Below are 23,021 nucleotides of genomic sequence, written 5' to 3' on the forward strand. Positions count from 1 at the left end.
AAAATGGCAAAATTTACTTGCACACACAAATAATACATAACTTCAAAAGTATTTATTAATATTTATTAATGTTTATTATTTATTATTCAATCGTTGATTTCTGGGCAGGATATTAAAAATTAATACAAACCATTTATTTTATCTCAATATATCTGTAGGATTTAGAGTAGTATTTTACACACCCGTGAAATAAATGTTATTATGCGCTAATAGAAGTTAAAGGGAATTTTTTTTCAATAATGAGCAATAATGGCAAAAAGCGCCAAAAACTAGACTTTCGTATGAGTTTTGATCCCAATTTTCGTTTTGGGTTAACACTCAAAACCTTTTTCAAACAGTTAGAAACTGATGTACTATGATAAAATGCCTGTTTGAAGCGGTATTTTCAAGTGTACAAAGATGTTTTGTTGCATTTGTGTTAGAATGTTGCTTTGTCAGGCTTTTTTATAGAAAATGTATGGGAAGTAAGCCAATGAAGGCCTAAACCTCATTTTCGAATAACATTTTTGCTTTGGGTTAACACTTTGATTCCACTTTCATCGGTCATCTCCACTTCCAAACAAGTTAAACTTTCTGAATAACAAGATTTTAGCCTTGTACAACAGCCTTTCTTCAAGAAAATAGTTTTTGGCGCTCACTGCTTAAATACAAAAATAATTCTCTCTTATTAGCTAAATTTTGTTTCACGAGTTTATGAAAATCACTCTATATCACTGATTTACACCTTCTGAAATAATTTTTACACCAAAAACGAGGCGAACATAAACAGCTTCTCAGTGCTGTTTTCATAAGGTTTTAATAGAGTGAAGTCACTAAACTCGTGAAATAGATATTTTTTAGTAGACCCTAATTTCATGTTTTTTGTGTGTGTCTATTTGACTAGAGTGACCACAGTAAATCCGTGAAACACTAATTACTAAATAGTACAAGATAGTGCTAGTTAAACAATAGAAAACAATGGAATTTGCATGAAATTGTGCTAATTAGTATTACTAAAGTTTCACGGATTTACTGTGGTCACTCTATTACACGTTGTCTAATAATTTTTATTCCACGAGTTAAATGCCTTCACTCTATTGTCACGTTGGAAACTATATACCTTTAGATAAATTAAAAATATTATTAACTACATTAAATAATTATTACTATCCATAAACATTCCGTATGCTGCAGAGCAAATACACACTGATTCACTTTAAAACAATTAGTTATAGCAACAGGAAAAGAACAGTTCAACGGCAGGAATACAGGCAGTTGGCCACTTAGAAGTAAGATCTAGAAATTCGAACAGGGATAGATATAAAGATGTTTACGGATTCTTGTAATAAGTAGTAATGACAGCATTCCCAAGAGAGTCACGAGACAAAAACATGGCAGCCATCTTGGTGCGATTAACAATGGATGCTACTAAGAATCCTTCGTTAAACAACACCAACATGACCGCGATGATGTAACGTGCAATCGAAGAATACGACTGGTACATATCCCTTGGGAAATTGTCTTCACAACAAATTAAATTTTTAGTTCGATTTTAGTTAACCAAAATTAAGATTATGTCTTTATAGTCGTAGTATCACTAAAAACCCTAAGGAGACATTTTACCATGATTCAATATCATGAGCCAAGGATATCTCTGGATATTATCAATCTCATTATCTCGTTTGTCCCTGTAGAAGAAATAAATATCATACAAGCATTAGTAGATGCAGAAGAACACGTTGAAAATGTCATAAGCATGGAATGGTGTGTTGAATGTCTCAGGTAGACCTTGAATATGATTGACATATGTCAATCAATTCTTTCATCTACTCTAACACGTATTGTAAATATTGCACAAGCAAATATATAATTTGTATATCTAAGCTTCGATTGACACATATCACTCATACCTACTTTACAATATCTGTGAACTATTGTAATGTAAAGTATGCCATGCCTTGTATGTGTAGTCTTTGATTGACAGATGTCACCCATATTTGCCTTACAATATTTGGTGCGCATTTGTATTGTATGCCTTGTATGTGTAGTCTTTGATTGACAGATGTCACTCATTATACCTACCTTCTAATATTTGATGTACCCTCGTGTCCCGTACATATTGCTGTACAGGGTAACCCTTAAGATATCCATACCCGCCATGTAACTGAAGACAATCATTCGTTATCTAAAAACCAAGCAAGACTACGTTATTTTAGGTGTACTTTAAAGTCCCGTAGATGGGTCTTTGGGTCGGCTTAAAAACAGGGGGGCTTATAGAAGGGAGGGGGAAACGCAGTAATAATATAATATGTCTTTTAGAAATCATTTCTAAGGTACTATCTTGCTACAAACTGACAGGGGCAGATCCAGGAACCGGGGAAAGTGGGCGGCGCGGAAAATTTCGGCGCTAGAGAAACCTCTATACTGACCAAAATCAAATGGGGTGGGGTGGGGGGAGGGGGAACAATGACCGCAGACCCCTGAATGGACCCACCCCTAAATCCGTTTCCTGACTGACCTGAAAACAATGGTCCGTTGCGAACAGTTTTGCCATTCCGCAGAGGGAAGAAGCGTTTGGCGAATGACTGTCTAAGCTTCTGGCAGCGTGTCTAACCATCAGTCGAGATGCCGTTAGGTTGGTTGCCATTTCTGCCAACTTGAATTGCACATGCTGAAATAAACACAATGAAAATAGAAATAAACCTATAGCCTCGATAGTGGGCGTATAACTTCTTTTATGACTAGTAATGATAAAAGGGTAAATTATACACCGTGAAAAGATGAAAAAACTTTCTGACGTTTCGGACGCTAGTCCTTCGTCGGCTACTATTATAACGCCTTTTTGTGTCTCTAAAGCTATTTTTTGTAGTTGTCCCTTTTTTTTTTTGACTGCGCGAGAATTACGGCCAAGGCACGAAATGAGGGGTATCGATGTTCAGCCCCTAATCCCTTCCTCCCAGGTGATATTACGCTAGCTACTAGCAAAGCAAAGTGTCCCTTTTACAACAACTTTGATCTTGAAAAAAGCCCCAGCACCTTTCCTAAGGTCTGTGATGCTTAACGTACGACTGACCATTTACCTGATTTTCCATAAGAGGTTTTCCAAACTGTTTTCTGTCTTTAACATATTGGATTGTCTTTTCTATCGCTATTTGAGCAGCACCAAGTGAACAAGAAGCTGAAATATAGGAAACACATAAGTTGAAAACAAGCGGTGTGTGCGATATAAAACCGTAAGCGTCTCTTTTTCGTGATACAAACCAATCTCACAGCTTTTCAAGCACCATTTAAAAAAACTACATATTTGTATTATAAATTCAAGGACTTTTCAAGGGCTTCAAGGGTCTGCACGAACCACGAGCTTTGGAACGCAAAGCGTAGCCGATAATCCAAATGTCATGAAACCTCTGGTGAAAGGCATAGTTTGAAACTAAATAACTTTCAACATTTTTTGTGCTCAGATTTACATTGACGCAAAGCCCATAGTTGTATAACAATAACATAGACTTGTTTGGTCACTAGGGGCAAGGTAAACGTGAAGATAATTTTGTAATAAAAATAATTCTTACCTATATTAATACGCCCTCCATTAAGTCCTTTCATTGCAATTTTAAAACCCTGAATAGCAAAAGATAATTGCTTTTTAACCAAGTTCTTATTTTAAATCTTGTTTACAGCTCAGCTTAGCTGAAACAATATATAGCATTTGTTTTGGTATTAGCAGATACTTTCAATCAGAATACACAGATAATATTTTAAAATGCTAACATGAAACTTGCTCTGGCTATACGACCTGTAATCTCGCTCTGTCCCGCACCGTGCCGTGTTCTTTCCATTTCAAGATGCGCGTCCAAAGTATGGCGTGCTCAGATTCGAAAATGAGGCATTTCCGGTCAAGATTTTACGCTCGCTATGGAAAAAACATACAAATTTTGAATTTATGTTAAAAGAGAAATACTTTGAAGTTTCTTATAGTTTGGGAGCAGGATAAAAAACTCTTTTGGGAAAATATAGCTTATTTCGGACGAAAATGCCCGCTTTCATATCTGCGCCTGCGATATTTGTAAAAGTGTGTCCGTTACGAGGTCGAGGAAGAAACTGGGTCGAGTTGACATATTTCCATAATGGCGTCTATTTCGTCCCCTAAAACAGCACCACAATGCGCTGCAATACCAAACCTAGTTTTTTCCGTAACCTTGAAATGGTTAATAGAATGTACATACATCGCCTTCTTCGCCAATACGATTAGACACTGGTACTCTACAGTCCTCGAATATAACTGCTCGAGTCGGCTGTGAATTCCATCCCATCTTAAAAGAAAAAACATGAATACTTATCGTATATATAGAGTAATGAAAATCTCGACGAGTAACGAACCATGTAGACTATATATGTGTAAGAAAATATAGAGACAATGAATTTGCAAACCTTTTTTTCTTTATCGCCAAAAGAAAGTCCTTCGGTTCCCTTTTCTACGAGAACACTAGAGATTCCTTTTGGTCCTGAGAAAAACAGCAATGAAATAAAAAAAGAAAAAGTATGAGTAGGACTGTTAGTAGGCTTCAGCAAGGAGAAAAGACATTCTCCAAGGACAATGAGTGTGAAGAATAAAGGAAAACTGAAAAGAAGAACTTGGCACTTGCCTCTTAAGAGGCAAATCTATTTTTTTACTTTGATAAGGTGGTTGCCTAATTCTCCCGAGCCAAGGGCTCATGAATAAAGCGCTTGCAGGTGCGCACGCACGTAACCTTCTCAGACTATCAGTGCTCCTCATTATATGGGTATTTAAGCTAAAGCTATACACAGAACAGACAGAAGTCAAAACAGACGTGGAGATTCTGAGGATTGAACAGTGGACCTTAAGCTCTGAAGGCAACGCACTAACCAACTGAGCTACACTTGCTCCTATCCTATTCCTTTCATATGTGAAAAGTAATTGTATGCATATAGCAGCTGCAACAGTAGCAGCAAGAGAGCATGTGCATGTTACGTCACATCCACCATCTTGTTTGACGATAACAAAGCAATCCTCGTTAACTTATGCTCTTGTTAGATCAACCAACATGATGGTTGATTCATTGTTAGTCATATCTCAGTGGAATTTGAATCACATGGTTGTACACAAGGTATAATCTTACCTGGTTCTCCAGTTCGTACCATGCAAAGGTACACATCAGTATCCCCACCACCACTGATGAATGCCTATCAACAATAACCATCATTAGCCAATAAGGTACCACCAAAACTGAAGATTTGGTAATAAGGCAAAATATAACTTATTTGAAACCAAGGGCTTGTCACTGGTTTTTTGAGTTATTTTCAACTTTTCTGCCGTGATGCGACCTTCATCAGTAATATGTAGGCCATGTAAATTACATGGTATTGAAGCAAAAAGAAGCAACAAATCAATAACAAAATGACTTAGTTTTATTAATTTTTTTTAGAGATTCAGAACTGTGCTTAATGCTATCTCTTCCCTTTAGGGCTGCCATTGTATCTTGTATTTTAAGTCATGCATTACAACAAAATCACATTGAAATAAGCTTAAAAAAATAAATTATATTTCATATGGTAGAAGTATGTGGTACTCCTTTAAAATACCTTGGATCCATTAAGTACATAGTGGTCACCATCTCTCTTGGCTGTGGTTGACAATGAAGAAGCATCACTTCCACTATCTGGAACACAATCAGGATAACAAAAACTTGCAATGTTGCTTAAAGTACCAAGGCAATAAGTGAAATAGTCTATAGAAGAAAAGGAGATTTCTATGACATCAGTATTAGTAGCAGGACTGAAGTGAGACCAAATTGTTGACTGAGGCAAACGGGCAGTGAAGGCAGGAGCAACGAGGGGAAAATTTTGTAACTGAGACCCTAGAAAATGCAATTTACAGAGTTTTGAGGAACATTTGTGACATTTCACAAAGGCAACTGCCTCGCTTGCCTCATGGTGGCTACGGCCCTAAGTAGTAGAAATTTAGATGGGAAGCTTGCTTGGCTCTTACCTGGTTCCGTCAAACAGTAGGATGCGAATTTCTGAAGTGAAAATATATTAAATCAATGCTTAAGTGGAAAATTGAAAACAATAAATGGATGAATGAAAAATGAACAAATGGATGGATGGATGGAGGGAGGGAGGGAGGGAGGGATGGATGGATGGATGGTTGGATGGATGGATGGATGGTTGGATAGAGGGATGGATGGTTGGATAGAGGGATGGATGGAGGGATAGAGGGAAGTATGAATAGATGGAAAAAGAGAAGGAGAGGGAGAAAAAGGAAGGGATGGATGGATGAAGTATAGCAGTACCTCCATTGTTGCTAAATGTGGTATATATTTCTCTCTGTGCTTCTTTGAGCCAAAAGTATCAATCATCCATGTTACCATGCTAAATAAAACCAACAGAACAAACAGGTTTAGCAACAAGATGACACGACCTCAAGACGGAGATGCAACACCACTAATACACATGTGTATAAATATAGAGAGAGGCTTTGCACCATTATGTGATGGCAGCCATGACAGGAGGAACAACAGTAGAGTCAAAGAGTAGAGTTAAACAGTAGAGTCATTATCCCTTGGGAAACTGAGTTCTCATGAAAATTTGATTTAACAAGATTCAATTGTTCCTGCCTCCTGTCATGGCTGCCATCACGTGATGGTGCAAAGCCTCTATATAAGCAGAGTATGCAAATATGAGAATACAGGACTTGTCATACTCCTCTAGTTTAAGCAAACATTCCTTAAATGATGATAATATTTTGCTTTGCTTTTTTAGTGATCTATCACTTACTTGTGAATACTCAAGTAAGCTGCCGTGCTTACACATCCAGTAGACAGAGCTTCAAATATCACAGAGGCATCCATTCTGGATAAATTGCTTCCACCATATTCTTCTTGAGCATAAATTGCTATAAAAACAAACAAACACTATGACATTCAAGACTGGGACAAGGGCTGCTCGAATTACAACGAAAATTTCTTAGACTTTGGTAATTGTAAGTACTGATGTCTCTAAATCTAGCATACATACCTCCAAATCCAAGTGATGCTGCCTTCTTCAAGACATCTTTAGGGAAATGTTCCTAAGACATTATAAATAGGATTTAGATACCATAAGAACCAGCTTACACAAGTAAGTTCTGGGCTTATACTCATTTGTATGGGTTTTTTGATGACTTATAAGTAGGAGGCTTAAACTGATGGGAAAAAAAGAGTTTGAGATGGAGAGGAATAACCAACTTTTCAGCTGGAAATATATTTGCATCAGCAGACTAGTGGGCCTGTTATAACCATTGGGGCTTACGGAATGTACATTCTTTATTGGGGGGGGGAGGGGAGGGCTGGGTGGTTCAGTGGAGAGGGTCATACTGTAAGTAAAGAATTGAACATTTTGTGGAGGGTCAAACCTTTTCATTTTGAAGAAAGCTGTTTCCTTGTTAACAATCATTAGAGGGTCAAGAACTAAAAAGTTACTGCAAATCCCACATCCCCTAACACATGTACCTTCCCTAATAACACTGAGAATCTACATTAAAAATAATGAGAAGAATCATAATATTCTTACATTTTGGTCCCATTCACTCATGAATGGTGCCATTTCATTGCTTGCAAAACTAAGTGCTACTCTTTGGAATTCCTTTTGATCAACTTTGAGGCCGATGGAAGCTGGTTTAAAAATAAAACAGGCATTAAACACCTCAGATATACAGACAAGCACATGTACATGAGAACCAGGGCTGTGGAATGTGCATCCCTGGCTTTCTTACCCTGCCCGACCTGCAAGTTTTAAGGGTAGCTATATCTGTTATGGTGAAAGACATAATAGCAATCATGATAGCATGTTATGAATGAATATATTATTCATATTTTATAGGTCGCAGTGCTGCTGTGGACTATTAGTTCAGTTACATATCTTTCAGAAATTACGCTGAAAAACAGACATGGTACTGCAATAGGGGAGCTGGAGAGGGTTGCGGTTGTAACATAAATGTAAAGCCTGGGATTAAATAAATTTCCATATACCATTTCAGCCGAGTATGTAATACTATGTGTTGTTGATATCAATTCAATTCATGCTCCGTTGACCATTACGTGTTTTGAATGGAAGGCTGCATCCTCATGTTTATCACGTTTTTTACACCAATTTAAAAGAATCAACATTTTTCATGGTAGCTGCATATATAGGCATCAAATACATAGACCGTAAAGAGTCTAAGCATCACAAGGAGCTTTGTGTATAGAGTATATGTCACATGCTAACTAATGAAACATGAATTAGTGACTCAACAGTCATGTGAGTCATATTTGTACAAAATCAAAAAAGACCACAAATTTCCCATGGTAGCTGCATATATATATATATATATATATATATATGCACAATATTAAGGAGTAGTGCTGTACATATGTCAAACTAATGAAACAATGACTTGTGTTCTCCATCATAAGTGGTTTGCAATCATACCCATGGTAAATATAACAAAAGCTAAAGAAAAATCTCTGTTGTTAGTTGGACCAACATGGTGGCATGGCTTACAAAATTTTGGTGAAATGAAAGTTAATTATTGATATTTTTTTGGATAACTGGGGAAAAAACTACAAACCCTGATGACACAGGCTGGACTAGCTGGTTATCTCTTTTAGATATATTGTGTCTCAAGCATTACATACTGGCTTCAAACCAGTTCATATTATAACAGAAATGATACAGGCTTGAGTGGTTTTATATCCTGTCTGAAACATACTGGTTTGAAACCAGTAGGTATTTCTAGATAACTAGAATTAAGGATTAACAGTATCACCAAGGCAAACAGGTATCAATTGATCAATCATGATATCTAATCCTTTCATGTTAGAACACGCTATAAAATGATGACCCAAAATTTTTTGAGCTAGTATTACATGTCTGTGATTGGTCATCCAGAACGCGTGTGAATGGTATTTTTCCACATTCGCGGCGGCACGTGACGGAAGCATGTTCCAATCCTAACAAACTATTTCGTGGATGTTTAATTTTGGATACGTCGTCATCAATGCTAAAAAATATGTAAATAAAGTAACACAATGCACCACTATGGAAGCGTACAGAGTCATACTATGACATAACCGGCGTCCATTGTAATAATTCACTTTCGCGTGTTTGGAAAATGAAACTTTACTAAGATTAGCTCAGCAATTTTGGATTAAGAAGCCAAGGTAATATCATAAGGAAGTCTTAACTATAAAGAAACTAGATTTTTTTCGCATTTTACCCTCTTTCATTATGAGCCATTTGAGAAAATCGACTCTTGCGGAAGATATTTATAAATAAAAATACTAATTTTGATGCAATTGTCCTCAAATTTTCCATATATACTCACGGTCTATACAAGAAGATGAGAGTCTTGTAATTTTTTTACTTGGTAGCCTTGATTTTAAGCTACGTGAAATAATGTAAAGGGAACTAGCTGAATTATTTCTCAATATCGTGGCAGCCATTTTGAAACTCGTAACCAGGTACTTGCGGTTGCTTGCGTAACACTTAAAAACGTACGGGGAGGGGGAGTAGACGTTACAATTGGAAAATTAATAACTCAAAATATCTCGATTTCTTATGATAATTTCGATTGTGTTCATATTGAGTAGTTCCTAGCCTAAGTATAGATATGTTTGGTTTGTTGTTAGGATCGAGTAGGGAGGTATTAGGAGGGGTTTATAGGTCGACATAGGCACCCCTCCCTATATCGAGTCACTGGCATATTCTGATCAATGATTGGTTGTAAATGACGTAGCGCTTTGAATTGCGCTAAAAATAGAACCAACTAAAGAGGATCGTTGTGTTGCTTCATCTAAATTCTGCCTTTCTTTCTTCTGCTTTTCGTACGGTCATACTAGATGATTGTACTTAACTCAGCACTTTAGATCTAGAATCGCTATATCTGTTTCTTTAGTCCTTTAACACTGTTAACCTAAGTCCTTGAAGATTTCGCGTAAACTTTCCTTGTTTGGTGCGGCTTACCTCCAAAAACCTCAGTCTTCCTTACCTTATGTTTATTCGCTTCTTGTAAGTTTACATCCTTCTAAAAACTCAAAGTTTTTAGAGTCTTGTTGTAACACCAGCATCAGTTATAAGGTGAGTAGTTCAGTAGATAGTAGACTTCCGCTGGTAGTTTTTTTGCGCTCATTTATTGCTACGCTTGAGTAGAAAAATAGTAAGCTTATATAAAAGTCACACAATATATGAATGTCGTTTGCAAATGAGCTTACTAAATTCTACTGACTGTACCGCTTTTTCTTACTTTTTTGTAGCCGAAATGACGAAATACATTGTGCATTCTTAATACAAGTTTCTATTTTGAAACAAAAAAACGCAGTTTCTTTGAAGATTATATTGAGTTTTTGTCTTTATGGAGCACATGGTTTTTTCGTGGGCAAATCTCCTTCAAATGTGCGAAAAAAAAAGTTGAAAACAAAAAAATGGTCAACGTGAAGACTTTTGTTATTCTACAATTGTCATTGAAGTATATATTTGTTACTGTTGCATGATAAAATTTTGGGGCCAAGATTTTCGTTTGTTTATATAAAAGTGAACTTTTTTTATTATTTACATATTTTTCAAAAGGGAGGGGTGGCCCAGGTTATGAAAAAATGGAAAAAAAAAAAAAAAGAGCAAAAACTAAAACCGAATCAATTAGGTGAATGTTCAAAAACTCAAAGGAACTTTGAACTTTAAATTTGTTGAATGTTTTAAAAATACCAAATTTAAAGTATGGGATAAATACATGGAAAGATATAACTAGCTAAAAACTATCATATATACACTCCTTTCTACCACTTCTTTCTCTTTTACTCCGACGAAGGACTAGCGTCCGAAACGTCAGTTTTTTCATCTTTTCACGGTGTATAATTTACTTTTTCATCATTACTGGATAAATACATGGTAAAGTATTCAAAAATTTTAATGGCAAACAAGATCTTTGAGAGATGAGTTTTGTCAAATTGAAGGAACAAATATATAATAGCCATCTTTATTTCCATATTTTTTTAGGTTTTTATTTAATACAGACTGAATATGTTTTTAATGCCTTTTTTGCTAGACTCCATATATATTCAGTAAACATTTTTGACACATACAAGCAAAACCTTAAGATTAATTTAATATTTAAAATAAAAAATACTAAATGCTGTCTTATATAAATATCAACTAAAAAGGGTTTTCTATAAATTTGACATTTTCTTGACCCACTATACTGGTATTAAAAAAGTTATTTTATGTATACCAAATAAGGAATAAATATAATTTGAAATATTTATGAAGTTTTACATTCCTTTCTCAACTTGATGTGGCATATAAAGTTACCTTAAGGAAATTTAATAACCCTCAAGTTATCTTCATCTTCAAATGTTTCTGAATATTTGAGGTGATAGCAATTACTAAGCATTCTTTGACAGTGTGATCATCAATGTTTGAAGATTATATTGATAAGTCTTAAACAAACTCACTGCAGGCGAATTCATCGCGTTTAGAAACTAGAAACTGCTTTTTTGTTTTTTATTGGCATGTCAGCTAAAAAATTTAATAGATCAAGAACGTTTTTGATTGGCATGGCAGGTTTATTTTTACAGTGTTGTAGTTTCATCTGATGTTTAATAATGAATTTATCATGTCTAAATTTAGTGTATTGTAGTGGTTGGTAACAGATTTAACTGTTATTAACTGTTCTCATTTATTGAATTTAATGTAGAATATAGATCTATTAAAATCATTTAGTTTGAGAAAGAATTCATTCCTACTGTATCTTTTGGCCGGGGACATTACAGTTTGTAATATTATTATCTAGTGATTATATCCACACTATTGGAAATTAGGCCATGACTGATGATACTGCCTTAAAAGAATGCTATGACTGAATAAATTATGTAAGGATTTGAAAGAGTAAAAAGTACATGTGTGTACACATATCTATATCATACGAAATAGTTTGAATTTGAGTAAACTTTAAAAAGGTAAACATTTATAACACCAAAAGATAAGCTGTGAATGTATGTCATGTTGATCTCTACTCTCACAGTTCTAGAAGACCTTTGGACTGACATTTGGCATTATGGTGGACACACATATATTAACTTTGATGAAACTGCAAGTTATAAATGACTTTTTTAGTAAAGTAAAATAAAATAAATTTTTTTTTTTCAAAATATGAATAAATCATATTATAAAAAGCCACACATTTTCAGCATTGAGTGTATAGTTGAGTTTAGTAAAACAATTAAACTCCTTTTATTATTATTTTTATCCTTGAAAATTAATTTGATGTAATATCTATACAAAAGAGACCCTTCTTGAAAGTGCTGTAAGCTGAAACAGGAAGAAACCGATAGAGATCCCTGCTGTTACAGGAGGTACACCACACAGGGAGTTTGTTCTGTGCACACATAATATCTTGTATGTGCCAAAACCTGTTTCTTTGTGAGAATTTATCAGCAAACATATTTACAGTATCTGAACATGGATTACCGTACATGTACTGTAGGTTACTGTGAAAATCTACTCTTGACCTAAACTTTTTTAAACTTTTTTTGTTTATACTCAAAAATTATATATTTAAGAAAAAAAGGAGTTCTATTTGGGAAATAAAGGAATATATTTAATTATAATTCATATCAATGTCTAGTATAGTAAATATGTACATGTATTGAGCAAGTTTTTAGATATAGACGTTGTTACGAAGTGCATGTTTGATTGATAATTATTATTAATGCTTATAGTAACCTCTAATTTTATAGCTGCTCTTTAACACCAAAAGCACCCTTACGTACACTGTACATGAATATAAAAAGTACCTTGCTTTAAATTAATTTATTATTGACCAAATTAGGAAGTAATATATATATATGTTCTTGATTGCAGGAAGGTTGTGGTATAAATTTATACATGATTATATTAGTATATACAAATACCTGATTGGATGCAAAAACAAGAAGAAAAAAAAACTCTTTACCCATTCCTTCATTCAAAAAAATGCTATTTTTTGAGATGATGAATCCATGAAGAATATACAAAAAAATATGATTTGAGCACAATGAGATGTTATTAAATATATATTAGAGAATTTTTAGGCCAAAAAAGTGAAAATATATACTACTTGCAAAAACATTGTCATACGAAAATAGAACATTAGTGATTTAGTGGGATAGGAATATTATATTAAAAAACAAAAGAAGATCACTGAAGCTGAACTTTTTCTTTTGTCTTTTAATGTATTCCTTTCTCACTAAATTAGTAATGTTCTATTCTTGTATGACAACCTTCTTGCAAGTATACAGGTGTGTACATAACTATATTTTTGGAGTTTTTCCATTTTTGCATTTCATTAGATATTTACAAGTACAATGTACGTATGCATAAATGCACATATTACGACCTTTCCGCAATTGATAGTATATATATATATAACTTTATACAAAAGTTTTCTGAAATAAAATACACTTTAAATTATTCTTAGTATTTTATATATATTTCTAGGACTAAACGTAATATATGCCCAGGCAAAACATATTTCAAAATCTAGATAGGCACACGTAGAAATAACAGGAACAGAATAACAGGAACAGAATAACAGGATCTATAAATCATGCGCAAAAAATAAAACAGGTCTAGAATGTTCAGACTGGAACAAAACAACTAAAAATAGTTGGACTACCTGTGTCTGTTCTTATTTCTAGCGAAAAAGAAAAAAAGAAAAAATAATCAATAATTAAAATAAAAATCATGGGGTTCAAAGCATCATGCACTTAGACATTCTATAATATTATATAGAAGAACAACCATATTAAAATAATACTAATAATACCTACTTGCTTGATTATTTCTCCCCGGTATGCTTGTTGCTTTGCACACTTTGCTATAAGGTGTATTACTTATTACGCATGTTCTCATATAAGGTGTAGAGTGCTTATATCACATTATACAACTGACGTTATGGATACATATCACATTTAATGAATTAATCAGTAACATTAAGCATGCAGGAAGTGATGTAATGTATGTACTGTAGGCATGAAGGAAGCTGTGAAGAGAAGCATGAGTCATAGGCAAATACTTCTTACACTTCTTGAGTACTGTACTTTTCTGTACTGTACTGTATGTTTTGGACGACCTGCATCCATCTTTAATTATTGTAATTTACGTTAAAGAAAGAAAGAAAGGTCTCAACTGTATTTGTTAATGTTGTTTTCTTACAATTCTTTGCAAAGTTTGCTGTGTGCGGATGGTGTCAGCAACTCAGTGCTTATTTCACTATTATATCACACTTCTTGACCAATCAAAGAGTGCGTACTACAGCTGTATCTAATTTAATCAAATTTAAAAAAAGATTGTTCTTAATTTGAACATTTTAAGTGTATTGAATTTAATTTGTAGTGTTTACAACTTGAGTGGCAGTGTTTTATCAGATATACTTGTAACATGGATGTTCCAAAAACACAAATATTCGATTTTTATTATAATTATTGTACTTGGTTAGGTTTTACTAAAAAAAATCCAAATTAAGGTACTAATAATGCAAAAAAGACAATTTTGCATGTTTTAAATGTAAAAAAATATTGAAAAAAAAAATGCCTTGCCAATCATTTGTATATGTAATAGGACTCCATGCTGTCCAATTAAGGAATATTTGGACAAGAAAAATTCTGTACAGTGCATGTAATTTTGATTGTGTCTTCCTTGGTCATGAATATTAATGAGTTGAATAGGGGATCCAGAGCTTAAAGGTGCCATTAATAAAAATGAAATAAAGTCAATTCTATAATAGGGCTATCAATTGCTGCATATACCTGATTTTCCCACTTTTCTATAAATGTTGCTATTTTGGTCATCACTGTAAGGCTTCAGATCAACAACCTTTAGTTAATAATATATATTATTATTAATATTTTATGTCAAAATAAAATTCCGGTAAAACTGAAGCTACATTGACATTATTAAGTCCTTGAAGATTTAAGAATAAATTAACCCAAAATAATTATGTAATATGGTGTCGGCAAATTGTTATTTTTGAACATACCTAAATTAGAAAATCACATTTTTCATGATGAAAATAAAGTTAGTAACTTGTTTGCGTAATTTGAAAACACACACACACACAAAATGATGCTCAACAAACAATACAACAACAAAAAGATAACTGCCGACCTGATTGGGGAGGGGTAATTCCTTTTCACGTGACTACATTGTTCCTTTATCGCTAAATTATTAACTCTAACAATAATAATTGAATTCTTGATCTTTAGTTATAAAATAAGTTCTTGGGGTCTTCAATCTTCAATAATTATTAAATTCCTTTACTGTTTTTCCTTCCTAAACAAAAACAGACATTTAGACATTCTGGTTAAATTGGGTGTTTTTTGCTCAAACTCTTGACTGGTTCAAAGAAATGCTGATGAAATGCATGCTTTCATTATTCTAAATATAGAATCATGAAACAGACATTTTGCTAAGTCAGCTTATTAGTTAGTCAATTTCTGTCCTTATATAAAACGAGGTTTTAGTGGTCAGCCTGGATATCATACATGTACCTATTGTAAGTTACTGTAAATCAGGTTCTGGTCTTGCAGGCATCGAACTGTTGGATTCCTGTTTGTGAAGGCAGAAAATGTATGTAGAAAAATTCAGGCCAGGTTCTAACGAGGCACATGGGCAAATGTTTTATTTTTTTTATTTTTCCTTTGCTTGGGTCAAGATAGTAAATGTCTTCTATTAGCTGTTTATAGTTTAAAAAATACTGAAGTTTATTATTGCCATTATTATATATAATTATTATGAACATTACTAAGAGAATTGTCAAATTACAGTAGTCATTGCTCTAAGTTCTTCTAATCTTAATAATCTTGTAATATCCATCAGGTGAAATTAAGATATTCATGAGAGGGATTTAAAAATTGAACGTGTTATATTTATTAACAGTTTTTCTTTTTCTTTTTTATTTAGCAACTACCAATCTCAAGAATCAAACTGGAAACTTGCTCATCTTCACACCTGTAACTGTAAAATGCAATCAATCCTTTCTCAGCAACTAGCAGAATACATTCTCGGACATAACCTTCAAAAACTACTCATAATCGATAGCAGATCATTTTTGGAATATAATGATGGACACGTTACACAATCCATTAATATTGGCTGTTCAAAACTCATAAAAAGACGTCTGATTTCTAACAAAATTACAATTCATGAACTCCTTAAAGGAACATCCGAAGAAACAACTCAGGACCATTGTCAGGTTGTTGTTTACGACCAGTCAACTATGGACACGTCATCACTAGCAAAGGACAATTTTATGTTTGTTATTTTAAATAAGTTGGTCAAGAGCTTCAAGGATGTTTGTTTTCTAAAGGGTAAGTTGTCCATATTAATAGACGTTACAGCTAAAATTAATAGCTGGTCATACATATCTGAGTCGCTATTGATGATGACTGGTTATAGCTGGGCTATAACTTGTTTCTGGCATATGTTACTCATCAAAATAACAGACAGGAAAGCTAGGCAAAGAATGGAACAGCTCTAATTCTGGCAGGACATATTGTTCAGTGACCGTACATTATTTTTAGCTCTGGATATAAATTTAGTTTAACTGATAGTTGATCATTAATAGTCAATATTATCGACAAAGCATTGACAGATTACTGTATTCAAAACTACTCAGACTTAGAGGAAAGTACCGAAGGCAAAGACTGTGACTGAAGTCAAAGTATACAGTATGCATGGTTCTGAATTCAAGTAACAACATTCTGCTCAGCAACTGAACATTAAGAGGCTGAAATCCATCTACTGTTTTTCCATGATCATTTCAGATCAGCTATCTTTTCCTTGAAAATTATTTCTTCGTTGATAGTAATTGTGATGCTGAATGTTTGTACAGCTACTGTACAAAATTATTATGGATAACACTCAAAGCAATACTGTACGTAAAGTATACATGTATTACGAATTAAGTGAATATAGTTTTCTCATTTTGCCATCTATTTTATTTCCATAGGAGGTTTTTCTTACTTTTCCAAGACGTTCCCAGAACTTTGTGAATCACACTCCAACTCTACCTTCCACAAAAGTCCACGAACAATACTGTCTCAACCCTGTTTGACATCAGAGTTTGAATCACCGTCACACATACTTACATTCTTATATCTTGGAGCACAAGAGCATGCTCTTGATGCAGACTTTAGAAAAGCTAACGGCATTGACTTTGTGTTGAATGTTAGTTGTCTTTGTCCTGTGCCTGCGAATCTAGATAGTAGCACACACTACATGAGAATACCTGTACGAGACTCAGTACAGGAAAACATAATTGACTGGCTACCAACAGCATTCGAATTTATAGGTAAGCAAACACAGAGATTTACTCTAGTTTACGGGAATACCACTTTATTATGATGTTTAGTTTTGGGAAGCATGGGTGGTGCGCAATGCTAATTAGTGTCCCCTCACCAATGCTGGCCCCGGGTTCAAGTCTTGCTGGTATCGGTGTTGTATGTGAGTAGAGTTGTTTGTTGTTCTCTCCTGTGCTTCATGGGTTTTTCTCTGGGTTCTCCTGTTTTCCTCCCTGATCATTAAATTAATCAACTTCTAATTTAAATTCAAATTGGATATTTGGGCTTTCACCTTATAGTTTGGAGCCTAGCTCTGTTTTGATTGTCCCAAGCTGGGAAACAACAGCCAAAGTGTATGGACACTCTTAGCTTGGTCTTCATCATATGCATGTATGTCATAACAAACCATACTGACAATAGTATTAGCAGAATGCATTCTCACTGATAAAGCTGTAAGAAAACTGTAAGAAAGTGGTGCACTGCCTTCTCACCTCTAGGATCTAGGTTACTGTACTCACTAAATTACATGTGAGTAGAGTGTTACATGTAGGTCTCTCTTGATTCAAGGGGGTTTCTCCAAGTTCTCTGGTTTTCCTTCCTCTGAAAATCCTAACACTATCCAATTTGCTATTGAATTAGCCATACCCTAAATTTGATTAACCACGAGTTTGTTTCAGGGTATCAATAAATTTAAAGGTTTGCCAGACTGCTTGTTTAATGTATAATCTAACATACATTGTAGCTTATGTACATAAATGAGTAGTATCCTGTGTTCCTTCAAACTGTTGGCAATTGCCCTATTTCACTATGACGTCACTGCTTGTTTATGTGGGGGATAGAATCGCCAAATCCAATAGAAAATCCAACAAAATTTGCTCCTAGCGAAACAGTTTAATCTAAAATGGCCTGGTTTTCAGATATAATATGTGTTAATATGTACTAAAAAATATTCTGAGCGTTTGCTGGCTATTCTACTTCTCTTCGTGGATTGATACGGGTTTTAGAACAATTTTCAGTGAATTTGCATTGATTTGACCCCCTCAGACGACCATGATCCTTTGCGTTTAAGCAATAGATTGTTTTGATGTGACGTCATAGTGAACTAGGGCAATTCCATACTTTAATCATTTGTTTAAGTTCGTTCATTGATTTATGTTTCATTTTTAGATAAAGCTCGTGAAGCAAATAGTAGAGTTTTAGTTCACTGTTTTGCTGGCAAGTCGCGGTCAGCAACAATAGCCATTGCTTACATCATGAAGCATCTGGGTCTTCCACTAGACGAAGCCTACAGGTTTGTTTATTAATTTATAATACCAGAATAAATGGATAAAACCCTTTGCAGCACTTTGGAATGCAGGGGGATAAAACAATAGATTCCAATACTCAGGAGATTGGAATTCTTTTGTTTTGTCCCCCAGATCAAGCTGTTTTGACGCCACATGCAAGGGGTCTATAAGAACAGAGAGATGAATGATACAGAAAAGGAATTTGATATGTTGTGTGGCCTGTGTTGTTGAAAACTGCTCTAAAGTAGAGCTCAGTGATGTGACAGAAAAGTCACTCTTAATTTTATGTAATTCCTGTTTTGGCCACTGAGCAAGTGATTTAATCACCAGAGGGTGTGTATAGATATCAAGTGATTTAAGCTTTGAAGCTGTATTTTCTTAGTACTTGTTTTTTGAGAACTATGGCCTAGAGTTGAGAATTCTCGCCTCTCACCACACTAGTTCTCTCATTTGCCTCTGGGATTTTTCTTTCCAATCTCCGGTTTTTCTCCCTTGGCTCTGCAAAGATCAACTTCTAATTTGAAATTTGAGCTTAGGAGATACATGTATTCACAATAGGGGTAACCTCTTATATTTCCTTTTGCAATATAATCTGAATACATTGGTTTTTATTTTATTTTATTGAAGTCTACCTTGTAAAGAGGAGGGAGGGAGGGAGGGAGGGAGGAAGGAATGGATGGAAAAGGAGCCAACAAAAAAATCAAACCTCACTTATTAATGTAATAAATGTGAGGCCATGCATCCCTAAATAAGATCAAATGAATGAACAAATGAACTGACCAATAATTTTTTTAGGTTTGTTAAAGAAAAACGTCCCACAATATCCCCAAACCTCAATTTCATGGGTCAACTAGTGCAGTTTGAGAAAGATCTGACTCCATCACCCAATGATTTCAAGCAGGAGAGTTTTGGTCATCAACTCATGAGCAGTGGGAGCTTAACAGAGTTGACAGCAAATGTCTAAAGCTAGGTATATTATTAGTATATCATTATATTAGTATCATTATTATTATATATAGTATTGTAAATATCAGCTGCCTTTTTTTAAACAAAGCCAAAGGATTATACAGAATATTATTATAATGTGAGTATAATAGATGTGAGAGTTTGTAATATGGTGCTAAATCATACCCTCAACATTACTGGTCAATATGACTGGCAAAGCAAAGATTTGACTAGGCAAGTTCCAATTTTGGGCACACATTACGTGCCTGTTGTCAGGCCGATATTTTAAGCCCTGCTTTGCACCTTCACAGGCATCTCTCTGTTTTATTTTTTTCATTTGTGGGCTTTTTGTGTATTTAACAAATAGACTTCAGTTTTCTATTTGTTTTTTTCACAATAACAAAAATGGTAAAAACTTCTCATTTTTACTGATCAAAACAACCAACGGAAAGTCCGCGCGCGCGTTGACGTCAGCTTTATCTGTCTGTCCTCTTATTGATGATAAAAATAACCAATCGGTGCGCGAGAAATTTCTAAGTTATTGTAAAAATGAAAATGGTTGAGAGCCTGGGGTGAGAGAGACTTGCAACAGGAAGCCCAGAGAAGCTAAATTTAAAAGAGGGGATGGCACTAGGGGTGAGGGAAGGGGTGTATGGGTATTTTCTGAGCGTAAATCAAACTAATAATATGTAAGCCACAATGTTACTCAAAGGAACTTTAGATTTCTTATTATTGACTAAAGTGTACTAAAGTAAACTAAAGATCTCTTTGGTAGCCATGGCAACAAACTGTAAATATTGGGCTTTTTTGTCCTTCATTTTTAGCCTTGTAAAGTTTTCGATTGAGTACTAGGGGAGGGAGGGGAGGGAATCTTCACACTACTGACCTGTTAAATTAGTTGATATTTTTTTTAAAGAAACAAAAATTGTATTTAAGTAGAGACAATTTTGGACAGCTGTCGTTAACCACTCCACCCCACCCCCCAAAGTAAGGACCGGCTTTGCGTGGCTGTTTTTTGCATGGAAGACCAGTCAAGGGTAGATATAGGACTTTTGATCTGGGGAGTTCACAATAAAAACAAATGGCAATTTTACATTCTCTAAACTCTAAGTTGCTATTGCCACATTTTTGAGAAAATCCTTTGTAGGAAAGATGTTCATAGGCAAACATTTAGGCTTCTTTTCGAACAGGCAGCCCAAACAAGGTATTCGTGTATGGTTTATTAAGGAATGTATGGAAGTTATGATAGAGATATAACAATAAAATGTTTCACTCATTAATTTGCTTCAAAACTTTCTTCAATCGTTGCTTATACCTTGTTCAGTCTTCTGGTGAGTTTCAGCGTGATTTGAGGCCGTTGAGTCAAACGTCGGACTTCACAGGAGCCGAACCTAATCACATCAAAGAAACTCATGTGAAGTTCGACGTTTGACCTGAGCCGTAGTTTTTTCATCATGTTTTCTTCATCATAACTCCTATACCTTAAAAACCGCGCACAGAAACCTTGTTTGGGCTGCCTGTGCCATGCTTGACCAGGATAAAATCATTTTGCATAAAAGCCGGCTGTATTTCTGCTCTGAATAACACAATTTATATGCTGAAATATTTTTAGTAAACAAATCCTACATACATTTACACAAAGAAATTCAAATACTTCACATTTTCAAATATTTCAACATCAGTTTTTATGACTTAATTATAATTCAAGGCGTTCTCTCCCTGACACAAAGAGACTTAACTGATTTGCAAAATCTCAACGGCGCCATCAACCGAGAGTGTAAATACATGTACTTCACTTGCAGTTTAGCGCTTTCAAAGTCTGTCTTCCCTGTGGATGAGTTGATTTTACTGACAATGTTTTGAATGAAATTTGCAATGAACAGCACCCAAAGAGAAATTATTTCCAATTCCGTTTGACGTCGCCTTCGTAGATTTTGCAAATCCAAAGTTCCCTACTGCCACTACTAAGCTCCGTCTACTGGGTGCGGGTAAAAAAGAGGGGGCCTGGTACCTGGTTGTGTTTTTTTATGACGCACCTTATTCAAATTCATTTTACTATGACAAACTTTCTCTTTTGTGAATTGATCTGATCAAACATTAACGACAAGCTCTTGTATATTGGAATTTACTCTTTTTAGCAGATTAATCAAAGATTACACCTTTTCAGCTTGAGTGTACTGACGCCCAAGCTTGTAAGGGCTATTAATATGCAAAGGTGAAGAAACGTGTTTTTTTTTTTTAAATAATGAAACTTGATCATGTCAAAAATTGTAGCCAAGTATTTGGCAAAATAGACTATACGGGTAGAAACGATAGAAACTAAAACTTAAGTCCTAAGAGGGTTTTCTGAAATAAGCTAGTTGGGGTATTTATTCCAAGAAAGCAACTTGACTCTGAATATGGTCAGTGAGGTCTAGACGCAGGGAGCCCACTTAAGATATAAGTAAGTTATAGAAAAAAATCGCCATTTTGCATAGTACCATAATGGAAATTTAAAATCAAAGCGAGCCATAATATCGCTTTACGCTATATTTCTGATTGATTCTCCTGTTCGTATCTATCATAAAAGACACTATCTTTATTTCTAAATACATACATTATTAAAAGAAGAGATAACTAGCTAAAAACTAGTGTGAGCTGTTTCGGTGTTTCTAATGAAACAGTAATGATAAAAGGATAAATTTGACACCGTGAAAAGATAAAAAAACTTACTGACGTTTCGGACGCTAGTCCTTCGTGGCAGTACCACCTCTTTCTCTTTTACTCCGACGAAGGACTAGCGTCCGAAACGTCAGTAAGTTTTTTCATCTTTACATTATTAAAAGGCAACTTTTTTACGTTTCACTTTTATCTAAAGCGGGCTCCATATGTTCTGACGTGCCCACCAGCAGATCGTCGTCTTTTACGGCTCTAAAATTCACTTTCGCTTTTCTCTTTGTAATTGAATTAAAGAATTTAAATATATTAAAAAATTGCAATTGATATTTTGGTGTTGTGATTTATTCAGTTTCGTGAGGAAGCCACATTAGGGACTTAAAGATTTGCAAAATCTACGACTGCAACGTCAACTGGAAGTGTAAATAACTTGACTTTACGGTTCAGACGTCTTCAAAGTCTGTCTTTCTTGTGGATGAGTTGACTTTACTGACAATGTTTGAAATGAAATCTCCAATGAACAGAACCCTAAAGAGAAGTTATTTACACTTCCAGTTGACGTCGCCGTCGTAGATTTTGCAAATCTTAAAGTCCCCTATTATCAGTAACGCAACTGCTTTTGTCTTTTAATTGTCATTGTTTTTCTAACCCTTTTTGACTGGAATCATGGTTCCGAGTAGTGTGGGATACCGTAAATGAAAACACTATTGGAAAAAGAGAAAGAAAAGCCGTGAAAAATGAACTCCAGAGCACTAAGATCATGGTCTCTTGAGGTCTGTATCTTTAAAAAGAGGGGAAACACGAG

At 34.7% G+C, this 23,021-nt stretch overlaps 2 protein-coding genes across 3 annotated transcripts; one reads left to right on the forward strand and one right to left on the reverse strand.

The window, feature by feature from the left end:
- Positions 1-47: 47 nt before the first annotated feature.
- LOC116301506 (isobutyryl-CoA dehydrogenase, mitochondrial) lies at positions 48-13,923 on the reverse strand. 2 transcript variants are annotated; one of them, XM_031710576.2, is made up of 15 exons: positions 13,821-13,923; positions 7,549-7,649; positions 7,015-7,066; positions 6,775-6,892; positions 6,291-6,369; positions 5,987-6,017; positions 5,581-5,657; positions 5,118-5,181; positions 4,408-4,481; positions 4,203-4,289; positions 3,549-3,597; positions 3,060-3,157; positions 2,498-2,650; positions 2,062-2,164; positions 48-1,667 (listed from the first exon to the last, which is right to left on the reverse strand). In XM_031710576.2, the coding sequence occupies exons 1-15, from the start codon at positions 13,900-13,902 to the stop codon at positions 1,615-1,617; spliced, it is 1,221 nt and encodes a 406-aa protein (XP_031566436.2). In that variant the 5' UTR covers positions 13,903-13,923; the 3' UTR covers positions 48-1,614. The 2 variants fall into 2 exon arrangements, with proteins under 2 accessions (XP_031566436.2, XP_031566437.2); XM_031710577.2 differs by lacking the exon at positions 13,821-13,923 and adding an exon at positions 8,007-8,113.
- LOC116301508 (dual specificity protein phosphatase 16) lies at positions 9,780-22,543 on the forward strand. The gene is made up of 5 exons (XM_031710578.2): positions 9,780-10,095; positions 15,952-16,358; positions 17,000-17,341; positions 18,498-18,621; positions 19,412-22,543. The coding sequence occupies exons 2-5, from the start codon at positions 16,013-16,015 to the stop codon at positions 19,578-19,580; spliced, it is 981 nt and encodes a 326-aa protein (XP_031566438.1). The 5' UTR covers positions 9,780-10,095; positions 15,952-16,012; the 3' UTR covers positions 19,581-22,543.
- The last annotated feature ends 478 nt before the right edge of the window (positions 22,544-23,021 follow it).

Source organism: Actinia tenebrosa, unplaced genomic scaffold (assembly GCF_029948245.1).
Source record: "Actinia tenebrosa isolate PJP-AT-01 unplaced genomic scaffold, QUT_ActTen_1.0 PGA_scaffold16__25_contigs__length_10494907, whole genome shotgun sequence".
NCBI lineage: Eukaryota > Metazoa > Cnidaria > Anthozoa > Actiniaria > Actiniidae > Actinia > Actinia tenebrosa.